This window comes from Lynx rufus, unplaced genomic scaffold (assembly GCF_022079265.1).
Source record: "Lynx rufus isolate CCGP_SWC_20201006 ecotype Redwood Valley unplaced genomic scaffold, mLynRuf1.p SCAF_4, whole genome shotgun sequence".
Classification (NCBI taxonomy): Eukaryota; Metazoa; Chordata; class Mammalia; order Carnivora; family Felidae; genus Lynx; species Lynx rufus.
This window is the reverse complement of record NW_025814856.1, coordinates 51472373-51491504: the sequence shown is the minus strand read 5'-3', so window position 1 is coordinate 51491504 and position 19132 is coordinate 51472373. Positions and strand designations below refer to the sequence as shown.

Sequence of the window (19132 nt, the reverse complement as noted above, 5' to 3'; positions counted from 1 at the left end):
CCTCAAATTATTCCAAAAATTAGAAAAGGAAGGGAAACTTTCAAATTTATTCTATGAGGCTAGTATCACCCTGATTGTCAAAAACAGATAAAAACAGATAAAAAAAAAACACCACAAAAAAAGCGAACCACAAGCCAATATCCCTAGTGAACCTAGATGCAAAAATTCTCAATAAAATACTAGCAAACCAAATCCAGTAATACATTTAAAAATCATTCACCACTATCAAGTAGGATTTATTCCTGGGTTGGAAGGGTGGCTCAATATTTGGAAATCAATCAACATGATACATCACATTAATAAAAGAAAGGCTAAGAACCATATGATCATTTCAAAAGATGCAGAAAAAGCGTATGACAAAGTACAACACCCATTCATGGTAAAAACTCTCAACAAAGTAGGCTTAGAGAGAACATACCTCAACATAATAAAGGGCCTATATGAAAACCCGCAGGTAATAACATCCTAAGTAGGGGAAGCAGAGAACTTTTCCTCTATAGTCAGGAACAAAACAAGGATGTCCACTCTCACCACTTTTATTCAACACAGTACTAGAGTCCTAGTCACAGCTAATAATAAAAAAAAAAAAATACAAAGAAATCAGATAATAAAAAGAAATAAAAGGCCTCAAAGTCAGTGAGGAAGAATAAAACTTTCACTATTTGCAGATGATATGATTATATGTACAAAACCCACCAAAGACTCCACCAAAAAACTGCTAGCTAGAACTGATAATGAATTCAGTAAAGTCGCAGGATACAAAACCAATGTATAGAAATCTGCTGCATTTCTAATTTTAAGTAGGCACCATGCCCAACATCAGGCTTGAACTCATAACCCTGAGATTACAAGTCATGTGCTCTACCAACTGAGCCATCCAGGCACCCCTGTTGAATGTCTATACACCAATAATGAAGCAGCAGAAAGTAAAGTTAAGGAATCAATCCTGTTTACAATTGTACCAAAAAACACTAAGATACTTAGGAATAGACCTAACCAAAGAAGTGAAAGACCTATACTCTGAAAACTATAAAACACTGATGAAAGAAACTGAACATGATACAAAGAAGTGGAAAGATGTGCGCTTGTCATGGATTGGAAGGATATTGTGAAAATGTCTATACTACCCAAAGCAATCTACACATTTGCAATCCCTACACAATGCAATCCCTATCAAAACACCAACATCATTTTTCACAAAACAAACAATCCTAAAATTTGTATGGAACCATAGAAGACCCCAGATAGCTAAAGCAACCCTGAAAAAGAAAAAGTTAGAGGCATCACAATTCCTGACTTCAAGTTATATTACAAAGCTATAACTGATCACTTGCACAAGAATAGACACATTGACCAATATAACAGAATAGAAAACCCAGAAATGAAGCCACAATTATATGGTCAATTAAAATTCAACAAAGCAGGAAAGAATGTCCAATGGGAAAAACAATGTCTCTTCACCAAATAGTATTGGGAAAACTGGACAGCAACATGCAAGTTAATGAACCTGACCACTTTCTTCCACCATACACAAAAATAAATTCAAAATGGACTAAAGAGGGGTGCCTGGGTGGCTCAGTCAGTTAAGCATTTGACTTTGGCTCACAGTTCATGAGTTCAAGCCCTGCATCAGCCTGTGCTGCTTCAGATTCTGTGTCTCCCTCTCTCTCTGCCCCTCCCCCAACTCATGCTCTGTCTCTTTCACTCAAAAAAAAATAAATAAAACATTAAAAAAAAATTTTTTTTAATGGACTAAAGACCTAAATGTCAGTCCCAAACCATAAAAACTCTCGAAGAGAGCACAGGCAGTAATTTTTCTGACAGCAACCATAGCAACTTCTTTCAAGATATGTCTCCTGAGGCAGGGAAATAAAATAAAAAATAAACTATAGGTACGTATCAAAATTAAAAGCTTCTGCATAGCCAAGGAAACTATCAACAAACCTAGAAGGCAACCTAAGGAATGGGAGAAGATATTTACAAATGACATATCTGATAAAGGATTAGTGTCCAAAATATATAAAGAACCTAAAAATCTCAACACAAAAAAAATGGATAATCCAATTTAAAAATGGGCAGAAGACATGAACAGACACTTCTCCAAAGAAAACACACAGATGGTCAATAGACACATGAAATGGTGTTCAACATCACTCATCATCAGGGAAATACAAATCACAAGTGCCAGAATGGCTAAGTCAACACCACAAGAAACAACAGATGTTGGGTGAGGATGTGGAGTAAGGGGAACCCTCTTGCACTGTTGGTGGGAATGCAAATTGGTGCAGCCACTGGTGAAAACAGAATGGAGATACCTCAAAAAGTTAAAAATAGGGGCGCCTGGGTGGCGCAGTCGGTTAAGCGTCCGACTTCAGCCAGGTCACGATCTCGCGGTCCGTGAGTTCGAGCCCCGCGTCAGGCTCTGGGCTGATGGCTCGGAGCCTGGAGCCTGTTTCCGATTCTGTGTCTCTCTCTCTCTCTCTCTGCCCCTCCCCCGTTCATGCTCTGTCTCTCTCTGTCCCAAAAAATAAAAAAAAAACGTTGAAAAAAAAAATTTTTTAAAAAGTTAAAAATAGAACTAATCTACAATCCAGCAATTGCACTAGGTGTACTCAAAGAATATAAAAACACTAATTCAAAGGGACACATTCACCCTGATGTTTGTAGCAGCTTTCTCTACAATAGCCAAACTATGGAAACAGCCCAAGCCTCCAATGACTAATGAATGGATAATGTGGTGTACACACACACACACTGGAATGTTACTCAGCCATAAAAAAGGATGAAATCTTGTCATCTGCAACAACATGAATGGAGAAGCTCAACAGTATAATGCTAAGTGAAATAGAGAAAGACAAATACCTTATGATTTCACTCATATATGGAACTTAACAAAACAAACAAGCAAAATGGGGAAAAACAAAAGCCAATAAAGAAACAGACTCTTAACTACAGAGAACTGATGGTTACCAGAGGAGGGGTGGGTGGGGAGATGGGTGAAATAGGGGATGGGGATTAAGGAGGACATTTGTCATGATAAGCACTAGATGTTGTATGGAAGTGTTGAATCACTATACTGTACACCTGAAACTAATATTACTCGATATGTTGACTAACTGGGATTTAAATAAAAATTTAGGGGCACCTGGGAGGCTCAGTTGGTTAAGTATCCTACTCCTGATTTCGGCTCAGGTCATAATCTCACAGTTAATGAGATCGAGCCCTGCGTGGGGCTCTGCACTGCACAGGACATGGAGCCTGCTTGGGGTTCTCTCTCCCTGTCTCTTGCTCTGCCCCTCCCCTACTCACACATTACCGCCCCCCTCAAAATGTATAATCATTTAAAGTAAATAAATTTTTTTAAAAAATATAAACTCTGGGGCCCCACTTCAGATCAGAATCAGATATAAAAATACCCAGTGTCCTTATAAGCTCCGCCACGAATCCAGTGCAGCCCAGCACAGGCCTGCACCCGGAAACTGAGATTAGACAGCCTTGAAGTCCTCATCCTGAGATCCCATGGCTCTTAGTGGTCCCTAGACTATGGCTTTGCTACCAGCAACACACGGAGAACGGATTCAACACAGGGTGTAGATGGGAGTTCTCTCTGGGGTTTTGAGGGGCCAGTGTACACTAAGGAAGAAACAGGGAAAGGGAAAGGAAGTTATTCCTGGAGGTGGTAGAGTGAAGGGAAGCAGGCCGGTGCCAGACAGACCCTTGCAGGATTAGAGACCAGGGCATATTTTACGGCTGAGAGCAGAAGCTGTTGGGGAGGAAGATTGAAAGTAGGAGAAACTAACTCTTAGGGCCCCAGCACCATGACGGCAGGACAACGGGAAGCCTCGGTTGGAAAGACCTGGCTCAGACAGCTGGAGGCATGGAAGAGAGCATGGCTAAGCTTGTGGGAGTTGCAAGAATGATACTCATGATTACCTAGAATGGTGCTGTCCAGTATAGCAGCCACAAGCCACATGCAGCTACTAAGCACTGGAAATAAGGCCAGTGTGAGCAGAGATGTACTGCAAAAAGTTTAAGGTGCACTGAATTTTGAAGATTTCGTAAAAAGAAAACCAGTGTCTGGATCTCATTAAGCATTTTGTAGATTGATTACACATCAAACTGATATTTTAAAGAAAATATATTAAGTTGATTTCACTGGGTTTTACATTTCCTAATGAAATTTAAAATACTTATGAGGCTCTTGAGGCTGGCATGGTATTTCTATTGAACAATGCCAACCTAAAAGTATGGAAACCAAGACAAAAAAGAAATCCCACCAGAAAAAAATTTCTATCTATAACCCCATCACCAAAAAATAAAAACCTCTTTCTACAACCCCAAAATCTGCCTCATTCAGACAAGAGGTTTGGCCAAACTGATGAAAAAAGTGCTACACAAGCCAACTAAATTGTCAGTAGAAATGAAAGTGTAGTAGAAAGTGTATAATTTGTTCTCAAACACCATTTACATACAGCAATTAATTCAGAGATGAGTGCTTCCCATCCATTCATTAAGGCAGGCCCGCAAGGCCCCACAATGGGAAAGAAATCACCAGCCAGCAAGCAATCCACAAGAAGCATGTGCAATGAGCACCCGCTAAGTTCTGGGAAAGACACAGGACAGGGAGGGGCCAAACTGGCCTTGAGATGATCCGTACTTGAAAGGAATGAGGAAGAAAATGAGCCTCGGGAAAGTCAGTCCTTTCCCTGAGTCACACTGTCTTCCTCCAGACTCCACTTGGCTCCAATGTGTATACGTTCCTCACCGCATGCCTGTCTCCGCTTCCATGACTATGAGTGGGCAGCGAGGAAAGTTCTGGGTGTCCCCTGGCTCCTTCCTCAACAGTTCTGACATCCATCAGATGTTCCTCCCTCTCCCTACCAGCCTCGACTCTGTGGTATGTGGTTAGGGTCATTCCCGACACACTGGCCATCTCTCTGTCCCCCAAAGATAACAGAGCGAGCAGGGTGTTTGCTGGCCGGTAGCCTTATCTAGGATCAACACTGGCAGCTCCTGCATCCGGATTAGGCAGAGGCTTCATGTCTCAGCAGGTGCCTGGTCACCATAGTTGGGTCTGTGAGGGCTTCTGCTTGGCTTTCCTTTTGGGAAAGGGGCTCTGAAAAAGCTGCAAATCTTCTCCAAGAACCCCGGATTTGTCCACACCCAGGAGCCAAGAGATCTAAGCTCAGGTAGCTGACAAGTGGGAAGGCCTCCTGGAAACATGCTCACATTCTGCTGGGGCTAAAGGAGGGATTCCAGCCCTTATGGCAATCTGGCAATGAGAGGTTTTCCACGAAAAGGTACTTAGTCCCCCACCTTCTACTAAGGGGCTTAGTCCAGACCCTCCCATGCCTCCACTGTCCCTAGAGACTCTACAAGGGTCCAGTGCCCCCTTTAAGTCAGGTGGCCAGTCATTTGATGATCAGCCTTCTATTGCCTTGATAGCCTAACTGCATCCCCTGCCCCAATCCCACCCCTCTCACAGCAAGCAGATTTTTCTGGAATCCCAGGTTTGCTGTGCAATCAGGATGGTCTATCAGGGAAGACACTGACCTAGCAGCCAGGAACCTGGGAAGCCAGCATCTGCCACTGAAGGCTGTGTGGCTTTGAGGGGACTGGGGCCTTTTTGGTGTTCAGGGTTCCTTCCAGTGAAATCAAAGCTCAGCCTCCCAGCTCTTCAAGGTCTTCCCAACTCTTGTATTCTACAATCCTGTCACTCCTCTGTTCAAGAACCTGCCGGGGCCTTCCTCCTGCAGAAAACGCCCAAATTCCTTGAGCTAGCAAGGCCTTCAAGACCGTGTGTAACCTGACCCAGAACCATCTTCTAGGCCTCTCCTGATGACACCCTCCCCCCCCACCCACGAACACCCTCATCCAAGGCAGCCAACTTTCTAATCTTTACCCCAAACGCTCTACATACACCCACACCTTCTTTTCACCTTTGCTCACACCGGGTGATGCCCTCCCTTCCATTTTCACCTTCTGCCTCTTTCAAGGAGCCCTTCCTGATCTCCCAGCTCTGAGCCCCTGAGCCCCAGCACGAAGAGAGTTCCTGCTCAGAAATGCTACAATTTCTGTGGAGGCAACTCATTTAGCCCTTAGGAGTCACTGCCTGGGCATCCAGTTAGATGAAGCTCTCCAGACAGGGAAGGATTCCCCTGTGATGTTAATTAACTCCTCATCCAAGAACGTGTGACCACAGCATACACTTGCAGATCCCACTGGCCGGAACAGAAGGGGCAGTCATGTGCATGACACCTCAGAAGATTTTCACATCCATCACCTCATGTCATCCTCAAAGCCACTCTGAGGAGCGGCTCTGACACAAGGCAGATTACTAGTCATCTGCCCGGGGCCCATCACCCTGGGAGTAGTCACCTGTGCCAGCACTGGGCCATAGCTCTTCTCCCTCCAGGGCCAGTCTGTTCCCTCTCAGAACCTGGCTAGGGGAAGGGAGACAAGGCAAGACGTCAGGAAACACCAAGGCAAACCGACGCATTCTGGAAACGATCCCCACGCCACCTCCTCTGAAAGGACGGTCAGGAGCCTGTGTCACCGTCCCTCCCAGCAGACTCCTCATTCTATCATGGCACTTCCCTGCTTGGGGAAGCGTGAAACTTTCCGGAGTCAGGATCCCCATGAGCTCCAGAGGTTTGTGGAAGCCAAAGCAGCATCAGTCACAGAAAATAACATGTTGGGGCTGGAAAAACTCTTAAAAATCTGGTAACCATCACCTCATTCTAGCCAGGAAGAAGAGGAATTTCAGAAGGGGAGTATGCAGAGCAGCAGAGAACAGCAAAGCTGACCTGGACCCCTGAGCCGCCTCCCCCCTCCCACCTGAACCAGAGTTGGGACCACTTGGTGACAGCTGGAGCAGGTGCCAACGCAGCAATCTCTCCGAGCATGTGACCTCCACTGCTGATTTCTACCCAGAGGACACGAGCATATGAGTTCCCAAAGAATGTAAAGCAGCCACAGGAAGTTAGGAAGGGGTTGCTAGTTTAAAACAAACACAGGGCTTCCTACATAAGGACCAGACAGCTACCGGGCACCACTTCCACCAGGAACCCCAGGTAGGTACTCTCTCTCTACTCTTCGTGTGTGGGTTTATGGGTTTAATTTACTGTGACTGCTGGCCATTCACGGGCCCAACTGAACAAAGGGGAGGCTGCACAATGTGGGGCGGCTGGAGCCCCCCAAGCCCCTGTATCCTCTGGGGACCCTGCTGGCCCAGCTTCATGATCCTTCATTAAGAAATTCAGCACAAGCTCCCTGGGGCCCAGGACAAACATGGGGAGTCTCACTGCTCAACAGCCTGGGAATAGAGGGCACACATCCTTTAATTCGCTTCTACCTGGCGGCAGTGAACAGAGGGAGCCCCTCTCTCAGGGGTAGGAAGAGCTTCTCTACTCTGCAGTGACATCCCAGGGCCAAGTCCCCTCACCAGATCTGGGGCACAGGGAGACAGGGGAGGACCCACTGCCTCGAGACCATCTGTCCTCCAGGCCCACCTGACACCATGCCCTCCCCGGGGACCGTGTGCAGCCTGCTGCTCTTCAGCGTGCTGTGGGCAGACTTGGCCATGGCAGGCTCCAGCTTCCTGAGCCCCGAACACCAGAAGGTACAGGTAAGATGTCTCCCCACAAAGCCCCACATTCGAATTGGGGTATCTCATCCCAGCCTTGCCATGTAGCTGCCAGCTGTGTGACCTGGGCAGTGGCTCAAACTCTCTGGGCTTCAGCTATCTCCAAGAGCACAAAGGAGGAATCTGGGTCTGACCATAGGTTCACACCTCACTCTGCTTCCAGAAGTATACGGGGGAGAGGGAGAGGGTTGGGGCCCTAAAAAGAGAATACCTCTTTCCAGCAGAGAAAGGAATCCAAGAAGCCACCAGCCAAACTGCAGCCCCGAGCTCTAGAAGGCTTGATCCACCCAGAAGACACAAGTCAAGTGGAAGGGGCAGAGGATGAACTAGAAATCCGGGTTGGTTCCTCTGCAGTTTATGCTTTTGTGGCAGTGGACGGGAGGAGGGAGGAGGAGGGCAGGCTATGAACAGGGATCCACCTACCGACTACTTAAGAAATGTAAAATAGCACAAAACAGTTGACCCTGAACTGGCTCCAGGTCTTTTCCCATCAGGAGGCAGATGTCTAAGAGAAAGGACTTTGCTACAACAGAACGGGACAGGACCGGAGCCATGAGCAGGACAGCAGGGGTGCTAGCTGACACCAGATGATTTCAAAGGGGAGCCAGCACGCATGTTGCCAAGACAGACAGCCAGCGAGAGTCGGCTGGTCATGGACTGAAGGCATTTCCCCACAGAAAACTCGTGGCCTCTGGGCCTCTCCAGCCTTTCTTGGGGCTGGAGCGTATGCAGATGGCACCCTGGACAGGCCAGCTACCGCCAGCCCATCTCTGGTGGCCCCTCACCAACCCCCATCTGTAGACAACGACAGGATCGGTGGGGCTTATCGTGGCTCCGACAAATCCTGCCCGAGGTGAGGAGCAAGCTTCGAAATAAAGAGAACATGAGGACAGAGAGGGAATAAAGGGATTTTGTAGGGGTTCTCCATGCAACTTTCCTGAAAGGCTGGCTGTGGTTAAGGCGATGGTTCTGACAAGCATTCAGATGACAGACGCCTCCATGCAGTGGAACCAAAATTCTCCTGGGGGAGTCCTTAATTATCGCACTGCTTGTGTCTATTGACCGGGATCTCATCTGCAAACTGTCTTTCCCTTATCGCACACCTGTGAGGTAAGTAGGGCTGACATTATTGCCCTTGTGGTAGAGACAAGGAAAAGAAGTTCAGACAGGTGAGCACACGTGCCTGACACGCCACAGCTAGTGTGTGGCAGAGGCGGGACCTGCAGTCACGGCTGACTCCAGCTCCCAAGCCCCCCTTCCCCTCACTGGTCTGGCAAACGGAGCATGCACAGTGGCCCAAGAACGCCCTTCCCCGGTCTCTTCTGGCCCGAGAAGCTGGAGTGTGTCCTGCCTTGGCCTCCCTCCCTCCCGCCAGCTTCTTCTAGCAAAAAAGGATGAGCTCCCAACCCCTGCTCTCAGACCCTCAGCAGAACCAAGGGGTGCTCTCAGGTGCCTCCTCCACACCACATGTGAGAGCCCCATTCGATTCCTACAAATCCTCAAACTGGGGAATTTCCTGGTGAGACCGGCAGCCCCTGTGGCTGACACTCACCCCAGTCGGGCTAATGCTCAGTTTGCCCAGACAGGGAAGAGGTTTCAGTGGCTTGATGACTCAAGGCAGAGATGGGATGACCAGAAGTTTCCAGTTCCCACAAAGGCTGGCCTTGGAAGAGGTGGACTGTGCTGCCTCAACTAGAACCCGAAATCTGGAGCTGACAGAGGTGGGGAGGCCTGCATCCCTGGCTGCAGGGCTCTGGACCTACTGCCTGAGCCCCTCCTGCACTGGGGCTCCACCTGTCCCATCCCGGGCCCCCACCGTCCCCCAGACACGTTCCTCCCGGAATCGACTTTCAGAGCCGTAAGACTTTTGAGACCAAGTCCTGTCCTTTCCCCCGGCGCCCCCCATCCCTGACAGAACTCATGAGGCACTGAGGCCAAATGGGCCTTTTCAAGTCACCAGAAGCAAACCTCCCCATCAGCAGTTGCCATGTGGCCGCCCAGTTCCGGGTGCCCTGCCAGCCAGCAGGCCCCCAGACCCATGCTCATGTGGTTCCCAAGAAGTCTGTTCAGGTCACCTGTCAGCCACAGGATGGAACAGAAAGAAATAATTGCCCATGGGAGAGAAGAGACGGGCCAAAGTTTCCTAAAATATCAATCATGTCCTTCCCCATTCTCTCCACCTTCACAGTGGAGACGAGGAAGGTCAGTTTTTCAACAAGCAGCTATTTGTTTTTCTCACAACCTCTTGGAGCACGTCTGCTCATGTGTGAAATGAGAATGACAGCAGTACCTGCTGGCAGAGAGGCCCGGAGGACTGCACCCGGCGCAGAGGCAAGGCCTTGGGCCAGCCTGGCAGAGACAAGGGGGCTCCACGCTGGGCATCACTGCAGCCCTGGACCGGACGAGGCTCCAGGGCAGGCGGCAGAAGGACCAATGACCAAAGGCTCCCTCCCACCACCAGGATCCCCTCAGTGACTTGTTCAGACATCTCGGTGACCAGCATGCAGGTTGCCAGGTACCAAGGCAGCTACTAGAGGAACAGAGATAACGATACAGTCTGCTCTTAAGTAGGGGAATCCATGATGTGGCTGCAAACAGAGCTCTTCCCCATTTACCCAAAGCTGAGCTTCAATAAATCATTTGCTAGAGTGCTGACAGAGCTGGGAAAATAGGGTGCTCCCCTGGAGAAGGGAAGAGACAGAGGCACAGAAAGAAGGGGGCACTTGGCTCAGAGCATCTTTCCAGGCAAAGGTCAGCTTCTTGTCTAACTTCCCATGGAACAAGGAAAGACCTGTGCCCAGGAGAGGAAGAATGGCTGGGAGAGAAGGTGGGGGCAGATGAGGGGCACAGACCACCACCCGGGCTACTGCTAGGACACTGGCAAGACCCACTGTCCTCCGGTCTCCCTACTGGAGTCTGAAATTCTACCATTGGCAACCTCAAACTTAGGTCTTCCAAAATTACAAGGGGGAGTGGGAGCAATCTCGGGAACCCCATAGCTTTTATGAGCAACCTCACTAGAGGTAAGCAAAGAGTACAAGGTAAGTCTCCTGAAGATGGCAGGGGCGGGAAGAACAGGCCTAAGAAGGCGAGTAATCTGGCTGAGCAGCCTCTCACTGGCACCTGCTGGGCCCGCACACCCTCCTCCCTCCCTGTCCCTGTGATGAGACCCGGAGAGCCCAGGAAATCCTTTGGGAGGCCTGTGTGTTTGGGGCAGAGGTGGGAGGGTGTGACCTCTGACACTTCCTGGGTCTTCCCCACCCCTCCTCCTAGTTCAACGCCCCTTTTGATGTTGGAATCAAGCTGTCAGGGGCTCAGTACCACCAGCATGGCCAGGCGCTGGGGAAGTTTCTTCAGGACGTCCTTTGGGAAGAGGCCGATGGTAAGTCATTGCCCCAATCAGGTCACTTCAGTCTCCATGGAGACCCAAATGGAGCTCAGCCTATGGGTGACACAAGAGAAGTTTTCTTCCCCTACCACTGCCTCGCAAAGAGCTTCTAATTCTTCCTTCCCAAATGTCTGCAGGAGAGCAGACTGGGCTGGGATTTCCAAGTGGCTCAGAAGAGAGGTGAACACAGTCTTTGTATTTCAAGAGCACGCTCGCTATGTTCCAAGAACTAGCACACTAACTTTGGGGCCCAGGGAACCCCAATATCCTAACCATAAAATACAGCTAACACTCACTGTGAGTGCATAAAATTATACCTTTATTATATAACTTCACCTCGTGAACAAAAGGAATTAGTGCTATCATCAGAATAGGCTCTTCTGCAGCCAGTGAAGCAAAGATTTCTTGCTTTTGTTCTGAATCCCTTCTTGGCTTATAAAAACAAACCATTCATTTGTTCCTGGTCACAGGGGCCAACACCTGCCTTTGGAAGCACATTACAACCTGCAAAGCACTTCCCTAACTAACACGGTGTCACCCTGTACCCCCACCAACCACATGAGGTAGGCAGGGAGCATGGCACTTACCTGGGGGGTGCAGAGAAGGAAACCGAGGCTCGGCTTTTAGGTGACAAGATCAACTCACACAGTCCACACGCCAAGGCCAATGCCTCCTCCCCGCATTACAACACACTACCTCCGACATCGCCATTGTGGAAGAAAAGCCATCTATGATGGCACTGGCAGGACAGTGGACACTGAATTTTGACCTCTTCCTTTTCAGAGGTCCTGGCAGATGAGTGATCATCCACTAGAACGACCCACTTGCTTTCCTCCCAACCTGACAGCGCCCACCTGGCTTTTAAACTGTTTCTGCAACAACACCCAGTTCTGAGTGGTACTAGCTTAAGAGGTGAATAAACATTCATGCTGTATGCTGAACGTTCAAAATGGAAATTTATTTCACCAGAGGAAAACTTCACATTTCATTGAAAAAAAAAATTTTTTTTAATCTATGGTCAGTACGAAGAGCAAGGAGGGATAGGTAGTAAGGCAGGTGTGCATACTTAGGAAACCAAGAGAGGGAGGGGAGGAGAAAGGGAGGGAACAGAAGACAGACTGTTTTTTTTAAAATACCACAGCTTCCTGAGCACAGTGAAGTTACAATGAGAGCTATTTAGCAATCAGCAAGGATGGGGGACCAGGAAACTTCAGGTGACATTATCAGAGCCAACATCCACTGAAGTGACATCCAAGATCAGAACAGGATCCTGGGAATGTGAAGGCATGAGTATGAAGTTATACATAACTGGGGTGCTTACAACAGCTACTAGCCACTGCTATACAGGGCTGAAATAACCATTTCTCCTTCCTCCCCGTCCTCTCCTGAAAAGACACGGCAAAGCAGATGCCACCTCACGTAGGCCAGGCTGGGCAATGCCTCGGGGTACTTCACTGATACCAGGCAGGTGTTCCTAAACACTTTCAACTCCAGCTCACAGCTGAAGTGAGACTCGATCCTTAAGTTCCACAACTTAGTTCCACCAAAGATACCAGCCTTCTCGGGAGGAATGTCAGTTATCAGTGATTTACACTTCCACGTACAACGTGTGAACTGTCTTTGAAGAGCTGGTGATGACAGATGATGGGTGAATCACTAAGGAGAGAAAAAGGTAAAGAACGAGGAGGCTCCAAATATAAGCACTGCCAATACCTATTAGAAACATGTAGGCCGACCCTCTGCACAGAGTTGGGGTAACATGCAGAGCCCAGAAAAGCCTTTATCAGGGTGCTGGAGGAGCCACGTATCTTCTCGAGTAAAACTATCATCGCCTGGCACTGAAGGCACAGCCCCACTGGCACTAACCACTGGTCACACTTGGCAGGCACACTGAAATCCAACTGCCACCCTCAGCAACGAACACCACGTGCACCCTGGAACATCACCATCATCTGAGAACCTCTTAGAAATGCAGAATCTTGACCCAACTGTACCAGGATCTGTATTTTAACAAGATCCTTGGGCTAATAAACAGCTTATTTAAAGGGGCTGGGAGACAACTGGATCCTATTCAATTCAGGCAGGACAGCACACAGTAGAACCAGATCACCCACCTGGCACAAACTGGTGTCAATTCTCATATAAAATCTCATATAAAACTTCTGAAAATTCACACCTGGCCAGGTGATATCCTCAACAGAACTGAGAAAACATCATGCTCACTTACCTCCTCCCATTTCTCTAGCCCCAGGCTTGCCGTCACGTCCATCCCTTATGCCTACCACACACACATACTTGCGTCTCCCAGAGGTCTAGACGCAGACTATATGACTACATGGGCACTTTGCACACCAAATCCTTGCTTCTGAAAGCATCTACCTCTAAACCTCAGTAGTAAGATTGAAAAGCATTATTCACCATATAAAGAATTTAAGGTACTGGTGAACACAGTAGGAGAAGAGAGGGAAGAGGGAGAAAGGCAGTAGAAATGCAGGGAAATGACCTTCCTCAGCCTCCAGATGGCCACCCCCTAGGCACTGATGTAGAGACTAGCACACTATCCTGGAGATTAGCCACATCCTTAAGCTCTATAACTTAGTAGGGGTGCAACTCTGATCATCACTAACCAGGCCCACGGCCCTTTTTTTTTTCTTCCTAGAAGTGAGTCACTTACATATAACACCCAGTGTCCTCCTTAATGCCCATCACCCCTTTAGCTCTTTCCCCCCCCCCACCCAACACCCCACCAACAACCCTCAGTTTGTTCTCTGTACTTGGCAGTCTCTTACAGTTTGTTTCCCTGTTTTTATATTATTTTTGCTTCCCTTCCCTTATGTTCATGTTTCGTATCTTAAATTCCACATGAGCAAAATCATGGGATATTTGTCTTTTTCTGACTTAATTTTGCTTAGCATAATACACTCTAGTTCTATCCATGTTGTTGGGAATAGCAAGATTTCATTCTTTTTCATCACTGAGTAATATTCCATTAAATATATATACCACATCTTTATCCATTCATCTGTCAATGGACATTTGGGTTCTTTCCATACTTTGGCTATTGTCGATAGTGCTGCTATAAACATTGGGGTGCACGTACCCCTTCGAATCAGCATTTTGGTATCCTTTGGATAAATAGTGCAATTGCTGGGTTGTAGGATAGTTCTGTTTTTAATTTTTTGAGGAACCTCCATACTTTTTCCAGAGTGGCTGCACCAGTTTGCATTCCCACCAGCAGTGTAAAAGGGTTCCCCTTTCTCCACATTCTCACCAACATCCGTTATTGCTTGAGTTGTTCATGTTAGCCATTCTGACAGCTGTAAGGTGGTATCTCATTGTGCTTTTGATTTGTATTTCCCTGATGAGTGATGCTGAGCATCTTTTCATGTGTCTGTTAGCCATCTGGATGTCTTCTTTGGAAAAGTGTCTATTCATGTCTTCTGCCTACTTTGTCACTGGATTATTTGGTTTTTTGGGGGTGTTGAGTTTGGTAAGGTCTTTATAGATTTTGGATACTAATCCTTTATCTAATACGTCATTTGCAAGTATCTTCTCCCCTTCCGTCGGTTGCCTTTTAGTTTTGCTGACTGTTTTCTTCACTGTCAGCCCTCTTCTCAATAGCCAGAGGAGGATCCAAGGCTCACACATGGTCAAAGTGGTCTAGGAAGGCAGCTGGCAACCCAAGAAGCATGCATGGATTGAGCTCAAGGCAGCATGGGTGTCAGGCCATGAGGGGAATACGGTCACCTGATGCTTCCAAAACAAAGACAAGGGCTTACTCCTCTTGCAAAGGACTCACAAGCACTCTCCCACTTACCTAGGTGATTTGTGGAAGAAACACATGCTGGGGGGTACGGGAGTGGACATTACAGAGGACACTTGTTGGATGAGCACTGGGTGTTATACTGAAGTGATGAATTACGGGAATCTACTCCTGAAGCCAAGACCACACTGTATGTTAGCTAACTTGAGAATAAAAAAAAATAAATTGAGTGAATGACTAAAAGAAAAGAAAAAGAAATAGATGCTGAGCACCCACTGTGGAACAAGTACTCTCACTCCTGGGCCAGGGAGCAGGATGTGATGCAAAGCTAGGACCTTCAGCCTGACCCAAATTTGAATCCCCGAGGTATGATCCAGACCAAGACAATGAATTTCTCAGGCTCATCGCACGTAAAACACCTATTTCCCTGGGTCACTATCAAGACTGAACATAGTATCCCCCACACGGACACCAGGCACATAGCAGGCATTCATTTATTCGAACCATCACCATTTACTGCATGCCTGCTGTTTACCAGGCATTGTTCTATAAACTTATATGTACTCAACGTAGTCGCAGTTAACTTGCACAAGCCCACTTAAGAGGGAGAAAACAGAAGTTCAGAGAAGTTAGTAACTTTCCAAAGTCAACCTGCAAATCTGTTGCTGACTCCTATCCAGAGCTATGGTACCTGGGTTTATCTTTAGTCCCTGCTTCCCTTGCCTGACTGCCTATGATCCAAGGGGCTTCTTTTTTCATTTTCCTTCATAATACATCGAAGTGGGGTGAGGACAATTTCAAGTCAACAACTGACAAATAAAATTTAGCAGAGGAAACACTTGAGAAAATGTAGCATTTCCAAAACGGTCCTAGGTCAGCCTTTTAAAAAATTTTTTAATGTTTATTTTGAGAGAGCAAGCGCGCACAAACAGGGGAGGGGCTAGAGAGAAGGAGACACAGATTCCTAGTGAGGCTCCGCACCATCACTGCAGAGACCGATGCTGGGCCCAAACTCACAAACTGTGAGATTATGACTAGGTCAGCTTTCTTAAACCCATGCCTCCATGCATCATTTAATGATGCCACTAGCTTAAGTTTCTCTGAAAGAGCATGTATTTATCCCTGGGGGAAGCGACATATTTGCTGGGGGAAAAAAATCCTCCTTATAAAAAACTTTGGTTTTGGAGCATAAAAAAAAAACTTTTTATAATATACCTGCTACCTTAGTACAGTAACATGTATTTAACTTACTATATACTTATAGGTGTGTGCTCAGACATTCATCTGACAGCGTGCAAAAGTAAGAATGAAGACCCACACTTAGTTACCTTCTTTAATCTGGATACGCCCCCAACCATCACTGACGAATGAGTGCTCACTGTGGTCCAGGGGCTGGCCGGCCACTGACCAACACTTCGGCCATCTCTGTTTGATGCAGTCTGTTCCGTCACTATGTAGCTCAGTGGCCACTTGCCCTTATTTTATAAAACTGATGCAAACGTGAATGTGCTGACGGTAAACAATTAGTAATTGGTCCCAAACTTAATACAGAGGAAAAGATGGAAGCACCACAAGAGCCGAGAGCAGCAGATTTCTAGCCACAAATAGGACTACCCCTGAGCAGATGCCATCAACCGTATGCTCTCCTGGGAAGGAACGGAGGAGACAAAGTGATGGAATTATATGCTGAAGATGCATCATCGATGACCGTGTCTCGAACGAGGCATCAGCACAGGTGTCAAATCAGCACAGGCATCTGTAGCATTCTTGGAACACAGCCTTCCTTTTTACAGGCTTACTTCTGGCTTGTGCACTTGTGTTCAGTAATACCTTGGCACAAAATTAGAGGACCGACTGAAAGTAGTGACACAGAATTTCCTCCCAAGTTTGCCCAGAGGCATCAGAGGAGGCCATAGTCCAAAGACTCGCCTCACTACAACAGATCTGTCAAAACTACCCTTGTGTACTCCGTTTCTCCTACTGCAGTGCTCCGGGGGGAGAAAGGAAAACCAAAGATCTGTGTACTGCTAAGCAGCAGTACATCGGAGTTCCCAGGCAGTAAAATGGGTTAATGTTCGAGGGCAGCAGAACTCTGAAGAAGGAAGGTACCAGGTATTCTTATTACCAGTTTCATTTTGCAGAGACATAACATGTATACCTGAGAATTTCTCCCCAACTTTGGATTCTCAGGTTACAAGGCTGGCCAACAACTTGATTGTTATCACTCTGAGAAGTGTAACCAACACAGAGGGCACGGGAGCTGGCTAAAGACCCATCACTTTATTTTCAGAAAGAGATGGCCAAAAGGGGCAGGGGGTGGGGGGACATACAGAGGCATTCCGGCAGCACAGCAAAAACAATCAAGTCAGCCATCAAGTCAAAAACAATGCCCACCAGCTTTCACCGCCCACACAAGTCATGTTCCACTGTGTAACAGCACAGAAATGATCATCTTAAATCCTAGAGATGAGAGTACATAGCACCTTGTGCTTTACCTTGGCAGGGAGACTGCACAGGCTCAGAGACATCCACTTAGTCATCACTTTTAGCCCTCTAGCACAGGACCACTCCGCTTCCAGCGCAGCGAGTACTGACTGACAGGGCTTGTTGTAAAGGAGGTGTACAGGCTGCAGTTCACTTGCGGGACAACAGAGCGCTCTGAAATACTTAGTCCTCCAAGCGGGAGAGCAAGCCCCCAATTCCCCACGTTGGCAAACTGGAGGCACAGACAATGCCACACAGCTGAGCCATGGAAGGCCAACAGTGAATCAAGGCCTGCTTCCCAGGCCAGTGACACGTGCACCAGGCCAAGACAGAAACACCAGCTATGAAACGTTAAGTCCATTCCCTTTCAGCTTACGAGGCTCAAATGCACCTTCCAAAAACCCCTAGAGAAATCCAGCATTAACTGATGGATTTCACGAATTAAGCTACCGGCCTCCAAGAAACAGACAAGGGACTGAAGGTGTCCCGTCTCACTGTGGGAGATCGGGGTAAAGGATCCTTTTGGACAAAGTGCAGAGTGTCCTCACACTTAACCCTCAACCATTAGAACCTTCCAGGGCCTGTAACAGATATACCAGGCAGGGAGCAGAGCACAGCTTAAAACCTGACGATCCAGCCTCTCAAAAGTCAAAGGAGAGGCGCTCACTTCCAACATGGGAGAAAGGACACAGATGAGGCAAAGGCAAGGGAGAGAGAGCCCTGGGAGGGGACTGAAAGGCAGAGACTTTTTGTTCGGCATAAGCAACACCATCGTTTCTCGGCCTTTTGGCTAAGATCATGTGCGGCATAAGCAACACCATGGCTGAGCAGCCCCAACAGAGTTCTGAAGAATTAAACTGGTTTACCTCTCAACCCGGGTGGGGCACATAAGGGGCTGTTACATGGGATGAAACAGAAGTATTCTTGGTTCAGTGTTCCAGGAGAATGGGGCAGAAATGGAGCAACAGGCAGGTGGGACGTCCCAACAGCAGACTAGCAGGTCGCATCTGCTGCAAACTGAACCCTTACCAGATGAACACAACCGAGCCGTAGCCCTGGGGGCATCGGTAAGCAGAAACACCTTCTCAGGGGTCCTCTTCCTCCCAAAGGCCTCCTCCTGGAGTCCCCCAGTCTGTCCAGATCCCCATTGGCCCGGACTTCCCCCGGACAGTGAGCGTCCCCCGCCCCTCCAGACCGATGGCAGAAGAACCAGTGAGACTAGCAGCCAAGGTCTTCCATTCATGCTGAAGCAGAGCTGAGGCAGCAGCGGGGACAGCCGAACCGAAGCATTATCCAGGGAAAGAAGGGGAGGACTTCTCTGTTGAAGGACCATAAACCTCCGAGACAAGGCTCCAATTAACGTCCCCCAGAGGAGGTTTCCCACTTGGGAGTTCATCTTTAGATCGGAGACCCAGGAGCGGAGTTACACACACACAGGTGCTCAGACGAGTAGGAGAGGGTCTGTGAAGACTGCTCAAAGTCGCAGGCTGCAGAGCACCAGGACTTGGAGTGGCAAACTCACTGCGCCCTCCTCTCAGCCCCTTCCTGCGTCACTGACTGCCCCGGGAGGTAGACCCTACCCGCGCCTTGCTCCACGCTGCTCCCCACCCCACCCCCGAGCCGGAAGTAGAGCTTTAGGACGGGGCTTCGAGGCAAACATCCTGTCCTGGTTTCCTCCGTTCCAAGGGGCTCTCTTCAGACACATCCCTGACCTGGGACATACAGGCAGAGAGCAAACCAGCCCATCTTCTGTCAGGCCACTGGTTGTCCTGGAGGGGTGGGGAGAGAAAAGGAAGAAGGTCCCAAACCAAGTTCACTCAAGACAGATCAGGCTAAATGCTCACCCTATGTT

General features: G+C 48.0%; 2 protein-coding genes across 2 annotated transcripts in view; one reads left to right on the top strand and one right to left on the bottom strand.

Moving 5' to 3' along the window:
• Positions 1-7437: 7437 nt before the first annotated feature.
• Positions 7438-11675, top strand: GHRL (ghrelin and obestatin prepropeptide). The gene is made up of 3 exons (XM_047097089.1): positions 7438-7627; positions 7867-7983; positions 10919-11675. The coding sequence occupies exons 1-3, from the start codon at positions 7520-7522 to the stop codon at positions 11144-11146; spliced, it is 453 nt and encodes a 150-aa protein (XP_046953045.1). The 5' UTR covers positions 7438-7519; the 3' UTR covers positions 11147-11675.
• A 3308-nt stretch (positions 11676-14983) lies between these two features.
• TATDN2 (TatD DNase domain containing 2) overlaps positions 14984-19132 on the bottom strand; it is a 28404-nt gene continuing 24255 nt past the window's right edge. The window contains exon 8 of the mRNA XM_047096003.1: positions 14984-19049. The gene's annotated coding sequence lies outside the window, so the exon portion shown is untranslated. The remainder of the gene's footprint in view (positions 19050-19132) is intronic.

Excerpts from the sequence above, each read along its gene's own strand:
- GHRL (XM_047097089.1), top strand. The coding sequence starts at position 7,520 with ATGCCCTCCCCGGGGACCGTGTGCAGCCTGCTGCTCTTCAGCGTGCTG. Across the intron at positions 7,628-7,866 it reads CCGAACACCAGAAGGTACAG|CAGAGAAAGGAATCCAAGAA; the intron begins GTAAGATGTCTC and ends ACCTCTTTCCAG. Across the intron at positions 7,984-10,918 it reads AGGATGAACTAGAAATCCGG|TTCAACGCCCCTTTTGATGT; the intron begins GTTGGTTCCTCT and ends CCCTCCTCCTAG.